General features: G+C 38.1%; 1 protein-coding gene across 1 annotated transcript in view; it reads right to left on the reverse strand.

The window, feature by feature from the left end:
• Window positions 1-313: 313 nt before the first annotated feature.
• Window positions 314-25,075, reverse strand: part of ERBIN (erbb2 interacting protein) — a 63,680-nt gene continuing 38,918 nt past the window's right edge. Inside the window, exons 13-25 of the mRNA XM_084278044.1 lie at window positions 24,060-24,159; window positions 22,706-22,827; window positions 21,936-22,106; window positions 21,018-21,200; window positions 18,322-18,436; window positions 16,470-16,653; window positions 14,152-15,673; window positions 8,704-8,847; window positions 7,749-7,877; window positions 6,131-6,340; window positions 4,840-4,932; window positions 4,260-4,334; window positions 314-834 (exon numbers count right to left, since the gene is read on the reverse strand). Coding sequence (XP_084134170.1) covers window positions 727-834; window positions 4,260-4,334; window positions 4,840-4,932; window positions 6,131-6,340; window positions 7,749-7,877; window positions 8,704-8,847; window positions 14,152-15,673; window positions 16,470-16,653; window positions 18,322-18,436; window positions 21,018-21,200; window positions 21,936-22,106; window positions 22,706-22,827; window positions 24,060-24,159 — 3,156 coding nt within the window. The 3' untranslated portion in view covers window positions 314-726. The remainder of the gene's footprint in view (window positions 835-4,259; window positions 4,335-4,839; window positions 4,933-6,130; window positions 6,341-7,748; window positions 7,878-8,703; window positions 8,848-14,151; window positions 15,674-16,469; window positions 16,654-18,321; window positions 18,437-21,017; window positions 21,201-21,935; window positions 22,107-22,705; window positions 22,828-24,059; window positions 24,160-25,075) is intronic.

The following is a 25,075-nucleotide window of genomic DNA, read 5'->3' on the forward strand; positions in this document are numbered from 1 at the left end:
GACTACATTAAGAACAAATCCTGTAGAGTATCACAATTTTGTAGTTACAGCCTTCCTAAAAAACACAATTAAGCTTTTATTGCGTTTGCTATTGGTAGACGTACAGTCCAAAACTAAACACTTTTTCGTCTTCCCGATTCCCGACTTGGATAGCAGATAGTTGTTTTGCCTGAACTTCCTCCTGCCCAACCAGCACCGCCTTCCATCTACCCATTCATCTATACAATGTGCACATAAGCAAAGCCAACATTTTATATCCCCTTTTCATACCTACGGAAGTGGTTTCAGCATAACACATTAATATCTGGTGAATAAAAATAAAGGCAATAAACAGCTACAGGACAGACAGCCCTGCCATCTGTCCATTGGCTACAACTGAGGCTTTGCAAAGCCTTGCACTAAGTTTAGTAATGTGTATGAATTATCCAAAAATAAACCTACCATCTGTACAAAAGAAACAACACAGGTCTGTTCTCGGAGGAGTGATCCTTAAGTTGCTGTAATGCTTAAAAACAAGTTTATTCACCATATGCATTTCTGAAATGATTTCCTGTATGTTCTGTACAGTGGTTTTTCCCCATTTAACCACAAGTCCAGTATTTCCTGTACAAATTTTGATCATAATTCTTTTCAAGTTCCTTTCTTGTATAAAAATAGGCAAAATATTCAGTTTCCCATAAGTCCTTCAATAGAACCTGCTGGCTTTTTCCCCCCAATCCACAGTATTTATGAAGAAACTTCTCGCACAATGATGAGTTCCACTGCATTCTGAAAAGTCTTTAGCAACGATACTGCTTGTCCATGATCGATATTGATGAAACTGTATCCATTAGCCTGAAAAGAAATATATAAAATTGAAAATTATGAGTCTCATATGCCAAGTTCGTGAAACACGTCTCTCATTTTATGTTAGTTTATTTAAGCTTTAAGGTCTAAAATAACTGAATTCCATATAAAGGCAGAAAATAAAGCCCTGCAGCCATGCCATAAAACCCAAATGCAGTACAAACAATACATCTTGGTTTGTGATAAATTAAAGCTACTGAAGACGGAAAGCATTAAGGGCACTGGGACCCATTTTTGGGTGCAACACCTCCTGAGGCCACCCCCAGCTTGAATTTTCCTATGACTTTAAACAATTTTCTCATTCTTTGGACAGGTTTGACTTGGCAAATGCAAGCAGGCCTGAGTGACCTGCACAAGACAAGGAAAACATGCCTATAGTTCAGCGTCTTGGGGAGTACAGCTGCAAATTCATGTCCAGTCTGGGAGATAAAATCTTGCAGAATGACAGATTGATCCAGCTTGAACCATTACTGCTTCCAGCTGTGTGTCCCACCTTTCTCCCTGAGCTACTCCCCTTTATGTGGCAGCAGAGAGAACTGGTCATGCACTCTGTGCCTTAGCTGTGCCACACTGGAGTTGCAGTTCCTTATCTGCAATGGTTGCTGCTGTTACCAGCTGAATCCTCTGTTGGAAAGGCAGTGGTTTCTAACTCTGCTTAGGATTGCAGAGAAAGATTTACCTATAGTCTGTTCAGACAGCAAAAGCAGCAATAACCCTTCCAAATTGTCACCTATACAGAATGTACCAACTCTGACCGAATCAGACTTACATGCAATTACCTAGCCACTGGTCCTGTGGAGTATTTCATTAGATATGTGTATCAGACAGGTGATAGAACATGTACAGTCACTGAGGGCTTTACAGAGAAGGTTGCAAAATTGAGCACAGGAAAGGAATTTTGAGACAGTGTTCAGTCAAGAGCTGCAGAAGTTGTCTAAGCAGCAACAGGACAGAGCGGGACTGTCATTACATCATCACTGTGATAGTCACAGGTACACAGAACATGCTGTTACACACACAAAAAACTCTCTTAGTTAGGAGAAATAAAACAGCCTGTAATTCACTAAGCATGCAAATGGAACTTCTCCTATTTCAAATTACTAATTCCCTGATAAACAGAAAGAAAAACCCAAAGAAGAAAACTTCATTATAGATGTCACACAAACAGAATCCCATAAAGACAGGAATAAGCCATCCAAAGAACAGGCACGTTTCACACCTGTTCCACCCCCTAAGTAACAAATACACTGCCAGTGTTTTCAAAACTTCATCATGCCTTTTGTTAAAGACACCATGTATGGTGTCTTGGAGGATTACCCCCACCCCTGAAAGTCATGTACATCAGTAGAACTAGGCCCTTTCTTGTCCCTGTGAGGAAGACCTAAACAAGTGCAGAATTATTTACTGTGCTCAAAACCAAGCCATTTTAAGTTGGAACAATTTAATCTCAGTTTAGTTTTCTTGTGTGCTTTTTGCCTTTATCTTTCATTTGAAGGATTAGGCCATGTCATCAGTTTGGCTTTGTCTTAAGACTGTTCACAGGATGTTGCAGCTTAACTGAGGTACTGCTGAATTTTTTGCTTTTGTTTTCAGAAACCCAAAATGCAGCAGTCAACTCTACCAACGTGCTCAAACAAGTAATAAGGTGAATAATTAATAATTTTTAACAAGATCCACAACTTCAAGGATGACTACAAAACTTTTCAATTGGTCCTGTTAAGAGTTTCTTTAAGGAAGTAAAGCTTATACAAATCAGAATGTATCATCAAACAGTTTGGGTCAGAAGGAACCTCAAAGATCACCTAGCTCCAATGCCCCTGCCATGGGGGTGGACACCCTCCTCCACTAGATCAGGTTGCCCAAACCCTCATCCAACCTGGCCTTGAACACTGCCAGGGAGGGGGCAGCCATAGCTGCTCTGTAAAACATCTTTCAGTGCTCCACCACCATCAGCAGGAAGAATGTCCTCCTCCTATCTCATATAAAAATCTACCTTCCTTCAGCTCATGGCCATTACCCCTTGTCCTGTCACTCCCTTGTAAACAGTCCCTCTCCAGCTTTCCTGTAAGCCTCTTTAGATACTAGCAGGCTGCTATCAGGTTTCCCCAGAGCCTTTTCCATGCTGAAAAAGCCCAATTCTCTCAGCCTGTCTTCAAAGGAGAGGTGCTCCAGCCCTCTCATCATCTTCATGGCCCAACTCTGGACTTGCTCCTACAGCTTCATGTCTTACTGGGGATCCGAGAGCTGGATGGGACACTGCACTCCAGGTGGGGCCTCACAAGAGCAGAGCAGAGGGGCAGAACCACCTCCCTTGATCTGCTGGCCACACTGCTTTTGATGCAGCCCAGGCTACAGTTGGCTTTCCGGGCTGCAAGTGCACATTGCTGGCTCATGTTGAGCTTCTTGCCCACCAGTGCCTCCAAGGACTTCTCCTTAGGGCTCCTCTCAGTCCATCCTCTGCCTAGCCTGTAGTTGTGCTGATCCATGTGCAGGACCTTGCCCTTGGCCTTGCTGAACTTTACGTGGTTCCAATGGGCCACCTTTCAAGCCAGTCAAGGACTTTGGATGGCATCCCTTCCCTCCAGCCTGTCAACTGCACCCCACATCTTGGTCTCACTGGCAAACCTGCTGAGGGTGCGCTTGATCCCACTGTCCGTATCACTAATAGAGATGTTAAACACTACCTTGTACATTTCTTTGACCCCTCCACAGACAGTTTATGAGCTCATTAAACAAGTTCAAACAAATCTGATAGAGAAGAGGCCTGAAAGGTACTGACCTTCTACAGAAAAGGAACTGCATGGCTGCCTCCCAGAAGCCATGGGCTCCTGAAGTAACCTACTTGGCTCTCCTGCAGCAGATGGGACAGCCAGGAGGTACATGCTGTGACCAGGCAGGTATCAGACAGCCAGGAGCAATTTCTGCCAGCCCTTCCGCATGTCCAGGCTGTCAGCCAGGGGGAAGGCAGCAAAGACTGGCAGGAACTGCAGGATGGAGGGGTTGTGACAGCAAGGTGTGGCGGGGAGGAGGATTGTGAGGTGCGACTGCCAGTGTTCAGACAACACGTTTTTCAGAAAACTGCCTGTGAATGACTGCAACTTAAGTAACTGAATGATAGTAAAGCCTGGTTAAATGCTCATATTCCATCTTGAATAACAGTTTTTCTGTCTTTAAAGGTGTGAAAAGTATTCAGCGTCTCAAAAAGTCATCTGAGTGATTAATAGTTTAGGCTGTACCACCTATCCTTTTGTTGGATGGAAGAAAATTAAAAGCATTAACCCAGAATGTAAGAATGCTTCTGGAAAAGACATTGATAATCTATGTGAAAACTCAAGATTCTGCTCTTATAAAAGCTGCACAGTAAAAATGAACCGATGTATTGCACAAGTTAGCTAACTGGATGACCACAGTACCTGAATTATTTTATCCCCGGGCTGCAACAACTTAGATGCTGGTCCGTCTGGTTGCACTCTGGTTACAAATATACCCTTGAAAAACAGAGGTGGAAAGCATTTTAGACAACTTCTTGCATGAATAGTAGGGTATCATGAAATAGATTTAATTCAAAACAGTATTTTTCTATCCTAGGTAGAACGGAATACAATAAATCCAGGAGAACTGCCTTTAAAGGAGTACTGAAGGGCAAATTCTGATCTGCCTTTGTTTAATTTGGCAGATGTGTATGTCAAGATGAATCAGCCACCAGAAATAAGGCTGTAGGCTAAATCCTGTTCTTTTTCAAGAGGCTTCCTAACTGTAAACTCCATAATCCTGTATCTCAAATCTGTTGACTGATGTATTTGTAACAGCACAAGAACAGGAATAATCCTCTGTGACCACCGTGGTCACCTACCACCTTGTTCCCAGTTTCTGCCCTCCAGTCCTGGAGTTCAGTGGTTTGGGGAGTATACATACTTCCCCACCTCCTTTACTAAATGATAGAAACATTATTAATCAGAATGATTTTAAGATGCATTAATATCAAATACTCACATCATCTTCTGGTCTGAATGGATTCCCTCTACCACCAACTCCTCCTGATATACTAAACCCAAGTTCTGGATCCTTGTCAATTCTCACTCGAATCTAAGTAGGTACAAACAAAGTTAGACAGACTGGTTGAAAATCTGCATTCAAAGCTACTGTAAAGAAATTATTACTACAGAGTTTAGGTGAACAAAACCTATAAAAGGAAAAAAAAAAATCAAACATTTTTCACAGCTTGAGAAAGTATTGTATCTCAGAACATTACATCAGAACAAGATTTCCATACCACAGCATCATGTATCGCTGTACGTGTTTCACTCCAGTATCACTGGAGTAGCTGGTATATATTATTATTAAAATCATAGCTCATGCAGGCTTTAATTTTAATATATTATATATATTGTTATACATATATATTGTTAGATATATTTAGCTATTATGTAAATTAATTTAATGCCCCCAGCAAAAACACGTTCCTAGGAAAGAACATATTCTTCCTATTTCTTTGCTGCTGCTAGCTGAATTTTAAAATTAAACTTTGTTCCCACTTTCACTTCTAAGTTCTACACAGCCAACACTGTCCTCCCTTTCTCTTGCCAAAACAGCTGATTAGAAAACTTAGGAAGGTGACACTCTTATTCTAGCACAGAATGAAAACAACAGTTCTCAGTATTTACTCAAAAAGCAAAAACAATACAAAGGAAACATCTTGTGTCCAAGAGCAGAAAGAATCTTGCCACAATGAGAGTGCCACTAAATTGTATCAATATTTCTTACCCACATCTGTCTATCAGAAATAGGGCTGATGGCTGTCAGGCCTCCATAAGATGCTCACACTTTTTTCATTTTTTTTTTTTTTTAATGGATGCACATTTCTACATTTGCAGGTTTTTGAACCATTCTGGACAGCAACAAATAGATGCAAAGTACTCTAAATTGTACTGCTAATTTGTATTTTTTCAGTTGCTAGACAAATGAGTTGGGGATCAAAACCTGTAGCTGTGATAAATTTCTAGCTCAGGGAAAAAAGATATAAATTTAAGTTTCTGGTACATTCTGTTAAAAGTCTACCATATTTCTCTCAAAATGTTCACATAATAAATAGAGTTCAAAACTAGAAGGAACATGTGATTTCAGTAGCAGAATTGTACTGAGATAACACTGTCTTTGCTGGTGATTAATTGCTGTATGATTTCTGTCACTATCTACAGAGAAACAGTAATAAAGAAAAGCAATCCAAGAACACACTGCCACTGACAGACAGATGCCATATTGTCACAGAAAATTTTATTCTTACCTCCTGCTTTGCCAGTTCATGGCTTTGTCTGGGAGAACACTGGGACTGGCTGTAGGGAGGTTGGTGGGCAACCTTCAGCATCAGATAATCAATTAATTGCTCTCTAGATGGATGCCTTGCTACTGATGATTGAGGAGGGAGATGATGCATTTGGCTGTAGTTTGCCTGAGGTCTTTGAGGCTGGCACATTTGTCCATTTGTCAAAGGTATCTGAATAAAACATGAATACTTTATGTCGTACAATTTATAAGCAGCAGTCCTCAATTCCTCCTTTATTATTTCAATATTTCACATACTTGACTGCTTTTAATTTTAGGAACATTACTGAAACTACTCTTCTGGATCACATACAGTTACACTCAATTTTCTTTACAGTCATCAGCTCTGACCTCCTGAAAACAAATCTGAAAAGCAAAACTTACTTGGACTGCTAATCCACTAGAACAGACTAAACAGTCTTTGCTTTTAGCAATTTTTTCACTAGTTATCCCAACCATTATTTTGTAGTGGTGTGACAGACAGCATTGACACTTGGTTGATATTATTACAGTTTGTACTTTTTACTGCATAAAATTCAGAGATCATATAACAATTCCCAATAGATCACACACAAAATAAAAATCCCACACAGCTATCAGACAGAAATTATATGCTCTCTGAACATCTTTTGGTGACCACTGTACCAGAAAACCTTCTGATACAAGCTCAAGACTTTAACATCAAAACTGCAACGCTATTTCCATCAAATGTTTTTGTTATTCTTTTGTTAACACATCTGTCACTGATTTGTAAGATGGTGACAAACAGCAGTGAGGTACACAACTGTAAAGACATACAGTGAATTCAAATAATTTCACAAGGAATTATGACAAAGCTGGATGTGATAAAGTTTCTTAACAAGCCTCAGAGTTACTGTGGAGCTCTGCAGCTCTGTGTTGACACAGGCAGCCTTTTACCTCCTCACACATACGCCTTGCACTATGCCTAGACACAAGTGACTACTCAGGCTAGGTATCTAATTCCCACATTCCAAAAACGTTAGGAAAAATACTTCTTGTTCCACTGCCAGAGTTAAGAGTTTACATGGGCCAACGTGTATTGAGAGCTATGCAAATTCCCAGTACCCAGTGTCTGCAGAAATGCAGCTGAAATTATGGAAGTTCAGTTGGTGCATTGTAATAACACACAAGCATTCATTTTCATTGTAGTAAGATCTGCCTGTAGAGATGGTCCTTAGAAATGAATACAGAATGTCTCCTGCAAATTCTAGCTTATGATCACAATTTCATAACTATATGTTTCAAGTTTGTTCTTTAAAAGGTTCAGATTGCTTTCCTGATTGGAATACTGCTGTATTCCAATCTCTACTTGGAATTACATCTTTTTCTGTAAATTTCTTCTTTCAAAGTTCCTGCTGATGAGAAACAAGAACCATGCCTCTTCATATAGCTAACTATTTTGTCTTCCAAAAAGAGAATGCTATTTTATATACTCCACCTGAGTACTATATTTTAAAGAAGTGCCAGTTCCAACTGCTATCCTACCATTTATTTCTAATTTAAAAAAAATCCTTACAATAAAAATTGCACCTTACCCATGGTGTTATGAAGATAGTTACCTGCACAGGTATTTTCTTCATGCTGTCCGGAGGAACATCTTTGAGGCTAAGTGTAGCAGATGAGTAATTCTGCTGTCCTGAAATGAAAACTTCATCCTGGCATTGGTCTCCTGAAGAAGCCTGGGGATGCTTTAAACAGAAACAAGCAGTAAAAGATGACTGTCTTCATATAATTCAAACTAAAAAAATATCACACGAAGCCCAGAATAAAACATTTTATGGGCTTTAGTTTTCTTTATCTTCTTTGATTGACTACTACATTGTTTATGTAGAAAATCTTACTAGTCAAGATACCACACCCATAAAATATTGATGGATACTTGCAACAACTAGCACCTGCAGAGGTGTCTTTGATCACCAATAGGCTGTAAAGAAGAGTCAACAAATGCTAATGACTGCCTATTCAAGGATTCATATGGGTAAAAGAAGTCTTCTGTTGACTTTATCCTGCTCATTATGGGTACCACCACATGGCTCAGGATGCTTTAAATTGAGTAATAATTTCCTCACGTTTCCTTGCAAAGTAAAACATTCATTTTCTTGAATGTTTCAAGTATCTTACAGTACAGTTTACATAACCAGAATTGGGGAGGGAGGTGGGCAAAAGGCGTAATAACATTTTTTCAAACCTTTATCACCCTAGGTTACATTCAGTATGGCAATCTCTTGCTCACATATGTACAATGAAACCAGACAGATTTACACATATTCAACCACCTATAAAAGCCAATTAAAAAACTCAACTTCATGACATTAAATTGAAAAGCCTTGCAATAAGTTTAAGGCATAAGAAGTATTTAATTTAATGCTTTTAGAAAAATTCCAGCACATAAATTATATTCTTTTTATGGAAAGCATTGTTCATATAAAAAAAGGTAACTCTGTTTTACGGACACCTCTCACAGTTTGTTCTTTCCCCCTCTATACATTGCAATAGTCTCCTGTAGGTACTCACTCGAACAATGTGCACACCAGAACCTCTTCCGTCTGCAACACTCAAGGCAACACTACCCTGGCTGCCATGCAGATCCCTAGAGCTGCCATAGTGAAAGCTGCTAACTGCAGCATAATTGGAATTAAAGGACCTAGACAGCATGCTCTGAATAAAGAGGGGACAGATTTAACACAGAGATTAGTGCAGCATGCATAAACCACAAGACATGTTATACATAGACTAATACAAACATATTCCATTGTCATGCAAGATAAAAACCATGCAAGAATAGTACCACTGTGATGTATAAAACATGACTCAGTGACCCTTATTTACCTTTATTTACTGTAAATTGGCATGCAATCAGCAGATAACATGCCAAATTACATGTAAATAAATTCATTCAAATGTTCATGTGTTGGAAGAACAAAGGTACACAACTTGTCAAAATTTCTATGTTCTCATTAGATTTGCAACATATCAAGTATGTTGTAAGAAGAAAAGCTAGCAGTTAAGATAAATACCTGTTGAAAACCATCTAGTTACCAGCTACTAAATTGTCTATACTTGCACAGTACAAATAAAAATTTAGAGACAGATTTGGCTGTTTGACTGAGCTTTCTTGCTATTACGATGCTCTCAGCATCCGCAATGGGTTCCAGTGACCATTCAGGAACGTGAACGAGCCTCATGTAAAGGAAAAGATGTTTCAAAGACACTTTGGTGTCCACCCCTGTGCCACTGTAGGCAATCAAGCAGGTAACATGAGCTCCAGGACAGAAGTGATAGTGGTTTGGTTTTGAGCTTCACTGACTGGTAGACCTGACCTCTGCAGTATTGGCAAGGGTAACAGAAAGAAAGCAGTAGACATTACTGTCTTACTACCCTGGACTTTCACAGTCTTAAGGACAAAGCAAAAAAACCCATAACTGCACAAAATAAAAAATAAAAAAGGAAAATCCTCCATGTGCCACTTGACAAATGAAATAAAATTTACTGAAAAAGAGACCCATGAAATAATATGATCATAGCAAAAGACAAACCACAAAGCATCAAAAACCAGCAAATGCTAAGGTTTTTTTGTTTTTATAAATTTTCTTAATTTTTCTCAGTTAAAAACTTTTTAAAAGTTGAAAACACATTTAAGTGGCTAATATACTGCAGCAACTCTTACACAAATCTGCATATACTGATCTGATTTTGAAAACACCCACTAGTCCTCTGGCAGATGTTCACTCTGCCATACTAGCTTTATGTTGTGAAAATAAAACTAGCTTCCTTATCAAAGTCACCTGCCTCTGTATATTCATATTCACCAAATGCTCTGCTAGAACATTCACTGGAAACTCCCTTGGGAAACAGTATTTACCAACAATAGTTGGCTTTTATTGGGCAAGGCTTTTCAAGCTTCCAGACAAGTCTCCAGAGGCCTTCCCACTCTTTGGAGAGGAAGACTGTACTTGGCACTCAGTCATTGCTTTACTAAACATTCAACCTGAGCTTACTGCTCATCTTAAGTTTCAGGTCAAACACCAGTTTTCCTTAGCTCCTTAGTGCCTCAAACCATCTTCTTACAACTCTTCTCAACATAGTCTGTATGATTAGCAAAGCGGCCTTGTACAGTAAACTCCCTGAAATCTGCTTGCAGGAAGCTCCTCTCAGAGACTCCTATCTCTCTGCATCTTCTGTAAGCAGCAAAAAGACAGATAAAAATAGAAGGAATGCACGGTGAGACTAGAAAACTATCTTCTGAAAGTGTCTCTAGTAGACCAGCTCTTATGAGAAAAATCCCAAATTCACTAGATCCACTCTTCTCTTAGAAAGACCCAAACAGATGGTCAATAGTGACAGTCTAAATAGTGAGTTATATTTACAATCTAAGACAGATCTGCAATAAGAGGGAGAATTTGGAGGGGCGTGAACTTGTCCACCAGGAATTAAGATTTCAGTTAACTCTAGTAACCTTCAATATGATTATGCAGGCTGAGAGTAGATTTATTCAAGGGCTTATAAAATCTCTTTTTTTGGTGAAGTCTTTTTCAAACTTTGATTAAAACTGCAATTTTGCATCAATACTGAAACACTTGGATGTTTTTCTTCTAGTAAGGCACTGCACACTGACAACTTTGAGAATAAACCCACCTATGCTGACCTCTGAATTGAGAAGTTGGAATCAAATTTTATGACCTCTTCTCTGAAGCACTGCCATTTTATAAACAATAGATAAAGCAGATAAAAAACAGAGGACTTAATTCCAATGAAATTAGAATTGAAAGCAAACACGCACCTGATGAACTCCCAAGAGATCCACAACAAAAAAAGAAAATATACATATGTAAGGAAAGGACACAGTCAGGCCCAGAAACTGTTTCTGCCTACTGAGCACATAGAAATGTAATAGATCTTTGCAGATAACTGAAAATAGTTTTAATTGTGATTTACAGAAGAGAAATTCCTCTACCACACAGTAAAATGTGTGTGACTAGTCTTTTTACACAGGCAGCATTTTAGTTAAAATTCCTAAATGACCATTTTGAACAGGGTTACTCCAGAAGACCACTGTGACATACCAGAGAGTAAAACTGGGAAGTCAAACTCAAAAAGGAAAATATGCTGAAAAATACTACTACTGTTCTAAAAAACTGACACGTGCACTACATCTATGAGGTCTGGGGAGGGCCAGTATCGACTGCACGCCCTCAACAGCTCACATATATAACCACTAGAGAGCAGCTTGGCATTTAAATAAACTCTTTCCTCTGTCTTATAATAGAGATAATTTTAGTTGATTTGTGTATGTCCCCTTACAGCCTGTCAAAGCAATTACAAATACTGGTTGACTGGTTGAAATCCACTGTTAATTTTTCCTGGACCTAAGACTATCCTGTATCTCTCCTCATGCAAATTAAACTCCTGAAATCTTTTTTCTTCTTACTTAAGCCATGTAAAAATGGCTAATAAATAAACATGAACTAGCTTCTCCAATCTGTCCAACAAGCAGACGATGTTTATTTAAGTGGGCTGATCCCCTTCTCTCTCCCTCCAGATTTTATAAAAGCTAAATAAATACTTCAGGAGCTTAGAAAAACGATTAAAAAAACCCAAACCCACAACAAAACCAAGCCCCAAAACCTCACTACACCCTCCTTCATAATAAACACAGGATAGAAATAATAAAAATTATTAAATTCAACAACAGACCCAGAAGAGTCACAGCAAAGGTAATACTGTTAACCCGTACTGTTGTGGACAAGAAAATATTAATTAAGTGTTCATCATAAGGCTTTGTTTGGTATACCTGTGTTTGTCAGTGTTGTGTCTCAGGCTTTAAAAAAAGAAACACCATTTGAAATCCATGAAAACTTTGTCAAAGCAATTTCCAATAAATGTTCCTTAAATGAGCTCTGTAATTGAACTTGTTCCTTAACTGCTTGTTCTTTAAATGAGTTCTGTAATTACTGACTTTTTTTTAGACTTCAAAACATTTTAGAAGTCTGGTTTCTAGATTAAGCCCCTCCTGCCCCCCTGCTAATTTTTAATTACAAACAGAAATACTGAAACTATTATTTTAAAAGAACACAGATATATCCAGTAAATTCCTAGAATTTTCACATTATCATATTTGCCAGCTGCTGTATAGGATCATATCTACATTTTTCACAGTTCGGATCTTTCTTTTCAAGTCAGAGAATATAGAATAGACAATTATAAATGCATTCACTTTTAAAGCCATAAATAAGTCTCAGATTGCAAAGTAAAAGCTACTTTAAAATGCTTCAATGCCAGAACAAAAGAAACACACACATAAAAAAACGACTTCTGAGATCAGTTAAATTGGATGCACAGCTAAGATCTCAATTGCAGCAGCTATTAACTCTAATAGAAAACAAAATTTAACATTTACTTATAAAGTATGACAGAAAGTATGGATGGATATAAAAGGAATCAAGTGAGGCAATCAATTTCATTTCAGTAAAGGTGACTATACTGCTAGTAACTGAACAGATCTCTCTAGTGTATTAAAGGTTGTTCCTAATGTGGTAGATGATACATAAGTGATCTCTAATCAAGTTGCATTAGAAGTGCACTGGAGTTCGTTTCCCTCCAAATTCAGGGATTCCTGGGATTTTTGCTTTGTTTGTTTCATGTAAAATTTGATACATGCATCCAAGGGAATCTAAGATAAAGAAATGGAAGAGAGGAAAATGCCCCTTTCACTAGGGTTGGAACATGGTGAGATTTGTGACCCCCTTACAGGACAATGGGTTCTCACACTACAGCACAGTACTGTGAAAGCCTTAAAATATTTTATGTTGTATATGACTCAAGCTGCAACAGAAGAACAGATGCAGCTGTTGTGCAAGCTTCTTTAAAAAATAAACAAAACTCATCCCTTTCTACCACCAGATGTGATAAACTTCAAACAATCAAAAGCAAAACCACCCCTCCAAATACATAAGATTTCCAAAGAAAAATACTACCATCTCCAATTAAATTTCGTTAGCCATTATGGATACTGAAGTATGTAGCAAAATAATCACAAACCAAACTCTGTTCTTTAAAAAGAAACTAAACCAGAAAATCTATCTACCTACCATAATTAAAATGTATTTTGTCTGCTATACTCACTTCCCCTCGAAGGAAACAGAATCAGGCTAATGACATTCTATCCATTACTTTGTGATTATATTTTTAACTGGTTTAGCTGGACAGCATAGATAACACTCTTCCAGCCTCTACTCAAATTCCTTGAAGATACATAATTGTTCAACTCTACATATCAGCTCAAATTCATGATAGCATTTATGGTACATAAAGAATCCTGTTCTTCACCTGTAGTTATATCAAAACCTCCTGTGATTTCCTCAAATGAACAAGATTTTTAAGTGTTCTCATCGCACAGCAATAAATATTCATTCAACAATCTGTTAGATATCTAGCTTCAAAAGACTTGGAAGCAAATAGATGTTAATTATGTGTTTTGAATTCCTAAGCAACCGAAGCTGTAGACCTGTACTTTCAAATAGATTTTACTGATTTTTTTTCTTGTTCTTGAAGAGATGAAATAAATGGAAAAAAGCAGAACACAAAGTTCAAGAAGCGTAAGGGAACATTTTAGTGTAATACAAATACAAGGCTACAATAAATATTATCTGCTCTGAAACAGCTGGCCATGTAGTCCAGCAGGTCACTGTGACATTAATGTTTTCTAAAGTAATTGGACTAAGCTGGCAAGTATGATGTGAAAACCGGGGCTATTTTTTTCTTTTTTTCTGTTGGGGGAAAAGGTTAATTTACAGTCTTACCATTTGACTGTTTCTCAGATACTCATCACAAACATTTTTATCCTTTAAAAGGCAGTATCAAAAGTACATTTTCACTGGCAACTAAAAGCAGTTCAAAAAAGAGTATTCAACTTATTCCATATCAGGTAACATAGAGGTAGAAAAGTTTTAAAATAATTTTTACCTTTTCTAGCTTTTTAGCCTCAATATGTCGCAGCACCTGTTCCCTCCAGTCATGAGGGACTTTACTCTTTCCTGGAGGGTCTGACAAAGACTGCTCAGAATTAACCCTGGGGTTTGACCTCTTTGAAGGGCTAGTCCGTGAGTAATTGAAGTCACTAACTGACATAGTTCTTTCTGGTATTTCATTCACCGATGGCCGAGCGCTCTGTGGTCGGGGTACATTTGGGCCATCAATGCTGTATGTCCTGGCAGAAAGTGGCCTCTGTTGCCCAGACATTACTGGTGGAGCTCTTCCCATTGAATGCAAATCTCTGTATGTTAGGTAGTCCCCTTCAGAAACCTGTGTCCGCCTTGAAGGTCCAATATCCCCAACATTTACAGAAGCTGTAGAAGAGACACTGCTCTGCCTCTGAAGAGTGTGTCTGGTTGCTCCTGGGAGCAGTCTATCATTTGGTGGAATAGCCCACATATCTATATGTCTCCCTGCCATGCGTTGATGTGTGTTATACACAGCACTGGCTCGGACATTGTTATGATTGGAGAAATTCATATTGGCAGAGTGCTTCACATAGCTGTGGGCTTCTGCACTGTCAGACCTAAGCAGACGTGAAGGAGGTAAGCTGCCTTGTTCTACTTGGGTGTTTTGTTTTTGGGACCACAAGGCATCTTTTGCTGCTGCACTGCTGCTGTACTGAATATTATATTGGGGGGCACAGAACATCTGTGCACCACTTGTCGCTGATCCCCTCACTACATTAGCACCTTCTGGATTGTGATTTGAGTCATACTTGAACACAGTTTTTGTAGAAGATACTAAGTCAGATGATGATGATGACCCAGGAAAAACCTGCAAAGGCTGATCATACAGAAGAGTAGCTGATTTACTTCGGACTATGTTTTTTCCATCTGCACTATCACATGCTGATTTTACTACTGAGTTTGCCTGTTGAGATCCATTCTCATTGGCAATGTCATAGATTTTCAGACCACCTGTGTCCATACTAGTGATGCTGTGAGATTTCACCACAGGACCACTTCTCTGTGGGGACAAATCTTCAGTGCTCTTCGAAACAGATAGCTCAGCAGAATCGCTATCAGCTGTAGTGCTTCTTGTTAGTTCATCTTTACTGGGAGATTGTACTGCTTCCTCAGGATGTCCATTTCTTTTATTTATAGGATACTTATTTCCATTCTCCAAGTGCTCATTTTCTTCTTTCATGTTGTTATTCAAAAAGCCCTTTACTGAAACTATTTCCTGTGTCTGTAACTTTTCTATGGGAAGTGGCACTGCCTCTCCACTAACCAGTTTATTGATATTCATGTTTATTTGGTCTAATTTGTGAGACTCCTCCATAGGAGTGCTTCGATCAACACCTTTTCCTATCAGGCCTAATCTTTCTTCAATGCTTAATTCATACTCAGACAATTTTGTAACCTTGTCTTGCACATTTAGTTTTTCTTCTACTGTAATGCTCAATTCACCTCCGTTTTGCAAAAGATTATTCAAATTTTCATCTTCTCGCCTAGAAAAAAAGATGGCTTTTAAAAGATACTCCAAAAGGAACCAACATATTCTTAATAACCGTTTTAAAAAGAATAATCATTAACATGCAATACAGCCATGCTGTGCACAAAAAACCCAGGACAAAGACCAACATACAACCAGATTTATGACTTCCTATTTTACCACTACAAAACCACATTATATAGAGGGCTGACTTTGGTAATGTTTATGTTATTTGATTTTGTAAGATTGTTTAATTTCAACAGTAACTTTTAAAGACAATTTTAAAGTGTCAAAAGAGTACAAAGTGACAATAGCTCAATCCTTTTACTCTGTTTGCACATTCCATGACAGTTTTGGAGATCTGGCTTGTTTCTAATGGCAGGTTTTTTCTTAAAAATGGTACTTCCTGACTAAAACCTCAGGAAGCGTAGCAACATTTAAGTCCATTCTTTGTAAGTTTCTAAAAACCTTTTATAGTTATCCTAGTAATGAAATCGATCTTCAAAATTATGCAAATAAAACCATGGTTTTTTTAAGTGATATACTGAACTATTTTGCAGACATAAATTATAAGGATGACATTATTATATCATATTATTAAAACAGATGGAAGCCATGTCTTGTACACTGAAATTAGACTGAATGGTATTTTCCTTTTTTTTTTTAATGAGAACCATTCTATTTATTAAAATTACTTTAAAATTATTTCATGAATGATAAATCAATGACTTAAAGGAATGGACATATAATATAAAAGATTAAGCAACACTATACCATTATATTTACTCAGTGACACGCAGCATCTTACAAACCTTAGCTTGGATAAAACAGCAGCATGTGTTTCTTTGTCTGGAGAACAGAGAGAAACATCTTGGCTACTATCAGTATTTAAGGAAACAGAATCTGACATTCGAGAAGGAGAGGAACAGTTGCTGTTATTCTGATTGCTATTGTGGGTAGCTTCATCTGATAAGGAATCAGCATCTTTTGAATCATCTGAAATAAAAATTTGACAGTTTAGTCACAGACACATCTGTAACAGCCATTTAATGTGCATATGTTATGTTTATGTTAGAAATTGTCTCTTGCTCTTCAGAAATTCTTACTACTGGAAAATAAATGTAAGCTAACACCCTTGCAAATTTTATTTAAACTTGATGCAAAAGGTTGTTTGCAATAGCTCCTATTTTTAAAACATTTAGCTCAATGTAAACAGCCCTACCTGTTCATAAAGTTTAACTTGCTATATTCAAAGTTCCCCTGGCATAAGCTAGTGCTATGTTATGTAGTATTTCCTCAAAATATCAAATCCTATTTCTGCTTTTGCAATGATTTCAAAGTCTTGTATTACAAGCATCTATTAGTCCCTATGAAAATGAAGGATTTTGAAACTACACAGTTCCTGACTGTGAACATTACATCATTGTTAAACAGCTGTTTATTAGACCAAGCACTCTGGAAAGACCTAAATCACGGGTTAATCTCTACATAGTTTTATAAATGAAAAAAAAAAACAGAGAAGAATGTTCTGCAGAGTTGGAATCCAATGAATTGAAATGCTTTGCACATCACATAGGACAACATTTTCTGTGTAATTTACACCTGTGCACATTGATTCTTGCATAACATATGCATACTTACGTACTACATCCATACAAAAATAATCTCTGTGGGACTTCAAGAGAGCAATGATTTTGATGCAAATGTACAAATACATTTAATTTTTCTGCTTCAAGGCACAGTTACACATGCCAAAAGTGTTATTTTTGTGAAACTAATGTCTGCCTCCAGAGACAAGAAAAAACTTTTTACTTGGTACTTTAGGCATAAAAACCCAAAGACAGCATTGATAAACATCAATATTTTCACCTACATGTGATCCTATCAGACTCTTCCTGCTATCTCCATGTGGTTTTCCTTCATCCCCACTAAATCTCACCCTTTTACATCTAATGGCCAGAAAAGATTTTTGCCCTGGAAAGTACTGGATTAGGGTATCTTAGAAAGTAAAATAAAATTTGCTCTCCAAATTTTCTCTGACTCCTAGGTTATTCCTTACTATTAAGAAAATGTTTTACCACAGTAAAATAAGCTTTCAGGCAATATGAAACTTAGGTAACGAGAACAATGTTCTGAAGTGTCCTGTAGGAGGAAAGAAGAAAAATTAAAGAGTAAAGTGACTCTGGAGAAGAGTTATCACAAGAGAAGATACTCTTAAACCCTAAGCAGCGAGGACAGCTTCTCTGAGGAATTTAAACAAGTGATGTTGCTACCTACAGCTGCAATAAAACACAAAATCTTGGGGAGGGGAGAAATATGGAATACTTCTAAGGTAAATACGCTTAAAAAAAAAGTGGTATCTAGAGTGTGTTCAAGCTAACAGTCCTGTAAAACACATACATCTCCTTTCCCCCCTCTGCTTTTAAACTGATGACAAGAATCAAGAGAGTTAGGATGCCAACACATCTCTCTACCACACACTCATGTATAAGATATGAGGGATTTTTTTTTTCCTGCTTTCATTGCTTAACTAGAGAATTTATCATCTTTCTTTTAAAACAGACAAATCTATTTTTACATCTTTTAATTGGAAAAACTAGCCACTTTGATTTGAGAAATTATCAGAACCACACAACATGCCGACTGCTTTTCATGGCATCTAACCTTTTTTGTTATTGCTAAGAGCTACCACTTTCGGTTGGTTTATGGAAGTTTCTATCAGAGGTGGTCGCATTTCTGCCATTTTCATTTCTTCATCAGAGGAGAGTTCTTCTGACTCCTGTTAATGGAAAAACAGTTTTATGCAGTGCATTTAAAAGAACTGCTAAAAGGTTAAGGAAATGCTATCTGAAACAACACCCACTGAACAATAAAGGGGACAAACTAAGCAATGCAATACAGGCATAACAACAGTGAAGTGCATTTGTAGTGCAAGTGAACTGGATTTAGTAATATTTGTCACTAAACTATCTTTAATAAGTAGCACATGCATGCTTGCATTGTCACTGACAAACTTTATGGGAACGACAGTCAAGATGGTAACTTCAGCTGTAAAAACCTACTTGGAATAAACAGATTCAGCCTCTGCTCCATCACCTCCATCTGAGGTCAGAAAGTTATCACTGAACCAGCAAACATCCCAAGCTAACTGGCTGGATATTAGTCTTTCAGAATAGAACTCAAACTGAAAGAGCTATAGAGTAGCATGACCAAGACAATCTGGGGAATGGAGAAGGAAGTGCAGCTTGAGTTTCTATCTTTAAATTCACACTGGGCACAAATCCCAAGAGAGAAGTTATTTAGCTTCAAGCACATTGGCAGAGGATAAAGTGATGCTATGTACATTTAAGGTAGAAATCACTAGCTCCTAACCATAAGATGGAGCTCAATGCACTTCTGAAAGAGATGAGCTGACAATATTGCTGAAAGAGCAGCCATGTGACTGATTCAGTGTCCTACTGACAGCTCAATATTCCTATTACCTTCAAGAATTGGAGTGAGTCCAGGAAAGCCATGAAGATGATAGGGTTGGTGCACCTCACAGGCTCAAAGAGTTGGGCTTGTTCAGCCTAGAAAAGGCTGTGGGGAGACCTGATAGCAGCAGCCTGCCAGTACCTAAAGAGGCCTACAGGAAAGCTGGAGAGGGACTGTTTACAAGGACATGAAGCAATGGGCCAAAGGGTAATGGGTTTAAACTAAGAGAGGGTACATCTAGGGAAAAAATAAATCTTCCCTGCGAAGGTGGTGAGAGCCTGGCACAGGCTGCCCAGAGAAACTGTGGCTGTCTCCTCCCTGACAGGGTTCAAGACCAGGTTGGATAGGGCTCTGGGCAACCTGGTCTAGTGGAGGGTGTCCCTGCCCATGGCAGGGGGTTGAAACTAGATGGGCTTTGGGATCCCTTCCAATCCAAACTATTCTTTTTCAATGAAAATACGTTTTCAGTAATATTTTGAGGAAAGAAACACCCTTCCTTCCCTAAAGTGCAATCTCTTTTTAGTAAGCATGCTTCCTATTACAAACGTTACAAAATCCGTGTAGTAGATTGCAAAAATAGTTCACCTTTTCTTACAGGTTTCAGAAGATTTACTGTGTGAAATCTGCAGGAGACTCACCTTTCCCCTGATACTAACTACCTACCTAGATCTCTAGACTGCAGGGAGGATAAAAATGACTGAAATGTAGCAAACAATCTATGTCAATATTCCTTTAAAATAAAAATAAAATTTTCAGCAATTGAAAATCTCTTCATTGCCTCCACCACACTGCCTTTCCTCTTGGATATGACATAGAGGTGTAATCAATGTTGAAATGAAAAACTTACACACACGAAGTCTGGATAGGTGGATTCAACTGCAACAGTTACCAGGAGATTATTACATGGAGGTAAGGAATTCACTATCCCTGATAAGACTGCACACTGCTGCCTCATTTTCTTACTGGCATACAGCCGGATAAAAAGAATTTCCATCATTATTGTTACACAACCAATACGGTTTTCTGAAATTACACTTTTAAACTAAGGAAAAATGTCAAAACCAACATTTTCAGAACATATGTAGAAGCAGGAACACATTAGTGGGAAAACAGCCAGAAACAGCCACAATTGCTTGTCACGGATTCTCGCCAGCACAAGTGTAATACATGCATGTTCCACTGCTTACACAACACAGAGAAAAATAATCTGCTTGTGAAACTATGAAAATAGCACTGTACAGCTTGTGACTGGCAACTGATTAAAGGGACAATTTCTGAAGTTTGCTGTAAGTCTGAAACATTCTAAATAAACAGATTATGTTTGCCAGAGAGATGTACAAAGAGTTTAAAAGTTTAAAATATCTGACTCTTTGTAAGAGGTAAATACAATCCAAGCTGTATTCATGACAGCTTGCTAATAATCACAGAAGAATTCATATTTTTAAACCAAATTTTCATAACAAATGAATGTGTGTAGTCACTTGGATACTCAAGTTTTTGATTACTCTCACTTGTTAGACATTCTGTCATTTCAGTGACAATTAAAATTGATTATTTAATGAAGAGATGACAATCAAGCAAAACCTGGAAAATTCTGAGTCTTTTCACAGTTTGATACTTAGGTCAACTTTTAATCAAGTTTGTTTTATTTTTCTTTAAATGCATGTATCCTTCATTTTGAACATTTCATTAGCTGTTTTCAACTTTTGCTTAGTATAATGCAAAGTGAGAAAAATACTGCATTGCAAACCATCTGTATTTATAGCATGTAGAGATGGGAATTTTCTGCTGTCGTCAACATAAATTTTCATCTGCCAGAGTAAAAAATTCAAATATGCCACCAACACAATTCTCTGACTGGTATGATGCTCATTGCAATGCCATACCTCGAGCGTGTCTTCATGGTTGACAATTGTTTTCGTGTTCTGCAAGGTCTGAACAAGTGCAGTCATCTGTGAATTTGTGGTGCTGTGCTCTGCTTCTGGTTCAGTAGGCTTCTGCACAGAGCTTCCTGCTGAATACTGCTTTCTCTCATCTGCTTTATTCTTTACTGAAGCGATTTCTGAAGTCTACAGGATTAAGAACATTAGCACAAAAAACATCCTGAAAGGTTCTGGGTAGATACGATATTCAGGGTTAACGTTCTATCTTTTGGGAACCTATGGAATGGAAAAATCTAAGCTTTGAAACTGTAAAGCACAGAATGAACTAGGTGTAAAATGAGGAGAAATCTGGGCAGATCACTGAGGTAGAGTCCCTACCCTTTGTCAGTTTGACTCTCTTTGCTGTTGGGGTAAAATTATACCATTAGATGTCCAGTTAAACAAACAAAAAAGGGCTGAGAATATCTACAATGAGGCATTTCAGCACCAATCAGTAGTTCCATTACATCAGCCTGTCAGACGCTCCTGACTCTTGTGCCAACTTGCTACTATTGCCTTCCAAATTTATCACGTAAAACCTCCAGTCACAAAGGCATCGGTGAGATTATCCTAAATTTCACTGTGAAGTCTGGAAGATAAAAGAGGATCAGAAGATGACACAGATGCTATCTATCCTCCATAAACCAAAGCACCCAGCTTCTTAACACATCAATACTTTGAATATTCCTGAGAATCAAGTTACTTTCCTTGTTCTCAGTGCCAGGAAACTTGCTACTGAAAACTAGACATTTATGACAGACTTTTTTAGATCTGTTCTTTAATATGACCGTTTTCCTTTCTAAAGTATTAGTGTGATGGGAGAAGAAAATGAAAAGGAATCCACGACACTCTAGATCTTTGGAAGAGAATCTTATCTCTAACCTTTACCCCCACATCTTTTACAGAAAGTGCCTGGCTCTCTCGTTTTGACTCCTTGGGAATATCTTCAGAAGATTCTTCATCCTTTAGCCTGTGTACAATTGTCTGAACTGTTTTGACCATATTCTTCAGTTCATCAGGATATGGAGTTGGATATCTCTTCAGATTTCCTTCCTGTATGTCAAAAAGCAGTAACATCCTACTTTTAATGAAATGCCATAATTAAAACATCACCTTTAAAAAAGACAATTAGGACAGAGCACTGACTAATCTCCAGTCTCCACTTTGGTTTTCAAGGCTACCTGGATCAATACAGACTTAAGTTTGTAAAAGAAAGCAAGATTATCATTGACTTCTCCCTTCCCCCCAAAAAGTGCCCATTGGTTGCAGGCAGGAAGAATTATGACAACTTTAATTTACTTGAAGCAAACTCAGGAGTAAGAATTGTTCCCCCAGTATCCTTCCCCACAGGACCACCAGTCTCCTAGTTACACCCAACACTGCCTTCTATCACCTGAGTTTTTCTGTTGTGCTTTACTTTAAGTATCTGGGTAGACAACCCCCAAAACAACAAAACCAAACAAACCAAGAACCCACACCACCTGCTCCCCCCAAAATGTTTCATCCTGTTAGATACTGGAAACTGATGATGGAAGACTCAATTACTTCAGCAAAGTAAAATCTGCAGCCAGACTAAGGAAAACAATGGGATACATGGGTGGGGATAAGAGGACGGGAAGCACCAAGTATTCAAAAATAAATCTAATACTAACCCGGGGCGGAGCTTCTCTCTCATCTTTATCTTCATCACACTCAAATGCCACCTGAGCACGCTGTTTACGCTGTTCCTCCCACAGAGATGGATTGAAACTTTCATTATCGGATATGAACATAACTAAAAAACACAAACAAAAAACCCCAACCCCTCATAAGAATAGGATGTAGTAAGCAAAATAAAAATCTTCTTTACTGTCTGTTGGATGGGATTGGTGTGCTTTTGTATGCACTGTTAAAAGATAAAGAGACTAGCAGCACCATTAATTAGAACACTGCTTTATGATTTTGACTGGTTTTGTAATAGTGAAATCCCTATCTGTGAAGTTAAAAACTTCACACATCCAGCTGTACACTAGGGTTTTGGCTTTGCATAGCACGGGGCTGGGGGGTGGGGAGTGAGGAGGGAGATAAATCCTGAATAAAGTTGAGCTGGGGAAGAAGGGAGGGGTGGGAAGGACATGAGTTAAGATTTGGTTTTATTTCTCATTATCTACTCTGGTTTCAGTGGGTAATAAATTAGATGCATTTTATTCCATGTTGAATCTGTGTTGCCTGACATTAACTGCGGAATGATCTCTCCCTGTCCTGACCTTGACTCCCCTAAACTTCTCAATGCATATTTTCTCCTCTCTCCAGCTGAGGAGGGGCGCGATAGAGTGGCCTCGGTGGGTGAACTGGTCATGACAGTCACACTTGACATTTTCAGCAGAACTCTCTGCTGCGAAGTATTTTTATTTATATGTAAGTATAAATATGAAAATAATCATTTCTGTATATATAAAAATGTAAATCATGTCACAGATTTCTATAGCCTAACTTCAGTGAGGTGCTCTCATGTTTAAGGACATTCATTGTATTTCATTTAATGAAAACTTTAAAATGAAGAATGACTAAATGACAAAAACCTGTATTACGAACTCTGAAAAAAACCTAAAGCATCTAAAAATATAAGGTAAAATATGTACTCAGTAATGAAGAAAACATTTTGTCTAACTTTCTGTTAAAACAATCAGTCTGAAGCAGACACCTGGTAAGGAGAATTTCACTCCAAACCATTGAGCTCTGCCAGAATGGAACAGGGTGTCACCTGAAGTGGCGACCACCCCAGAACACAATCCCCACTATTCCACTTCTCCCCTCACTCAATGAAACAGTTTCACCTAAATTTACCAACATGAAGATCACATTAAGTTACTCTTGCCATTCTTCAGATGTAATTCTTGATCACTTACAAGTTTAATTCAAACTTGCATTTGAATATTTTCTAGTGAAATTGGTTTTAGCCGGACAGTGTTCCCATTGTTATTTTCAAAAGTGAGCATTCTGAGAGGTTATTTCAGAAATTCTTACCATCCTCAGTCCTTGGTTGCTGGGGGAACATGTAATTAGTGAGCACTGTTCTCTGTGTGTCAGGGTCAACTTCTTTTTGAAGAGGGATAAGTGGTTTAGACTAGAAAGCAAATGAAAGAAGGATACATCATGAGAATATATATATAAAAATAAGTAAGGTCTACCTATCACAGAGCAGGTCTGTCTCATTACTTTGAAGACTACTCTACTTTGTATTAAACCATTTCTCCCCTGAATAATTTTCACAAAATGAATTTATTAACATGTCTGTCTTTGATTGACAATTGACTTTGAGAGCTGAAACTCAGTAACAGCTTTATGAGAAAAGCAAACACTGGATAGTCAAAAAATAGCCCAGTTTCTTGCTAGAATTTATTACAACCCCAAAGCAGATCTGCAACACACAAATATATTTGCCCAGCTGCAGACAATCCTATAAAAAGAAAAATTTTGTATTCAGATTTTCATATTGACACCCGACTGAATATCCTCCAACTCTCACCAAAAACAAAGAAGGAAGGGACAACACAGTGGATTCTTTAAGTTACTGTAAAAGTGAAATGTGCTTTCATTATAACGCATCTGAGGCCAGTGGATTTCTTGTACACCTCACTTCTCTTCAGGAAATCAGCACAGTACAGAAGAATTCAATGCACAGCAAAAATACAAGCAATAAGCACATCAGTTACCACTTTATAGCTTGGAATTTGGACAGTGACAAAGTTCAAAGGTGTAGCAAGATACCTAGCTCAAAAAAAGCAGGCTAAAGTCTCCCCAGTGGTATAGCTGTGGAACAAGCAGCATGTTACACATTCAAGTAGTAACCTCTCCTGCACTGTCTCCTGTTTAAACAAGCCGCAATTAAGAACAACAAAACAAACAACCCAAACACCTGTTAAATGGCACTTCCTAACAGCACAGAACTGCATGAAAGTATGAAAGTCTCCAAAGACAGGCAGGCTCAGCGATCTTTACTTCAAGCGAACTGACAAAGTAATGTCAAGGAAGCACTGATG

The sequence above is a fragment of the Gallinula chloropus genome (assembly GCF_964237585.1).
Source record: "Gallinula chloropus genome assembly, chromosome: Z".
NCBI lineage: Eukaryota > Metazoa > Chordata > Aves > Gruiformes > Rallidae > Gallinula > Gallinula chloropus.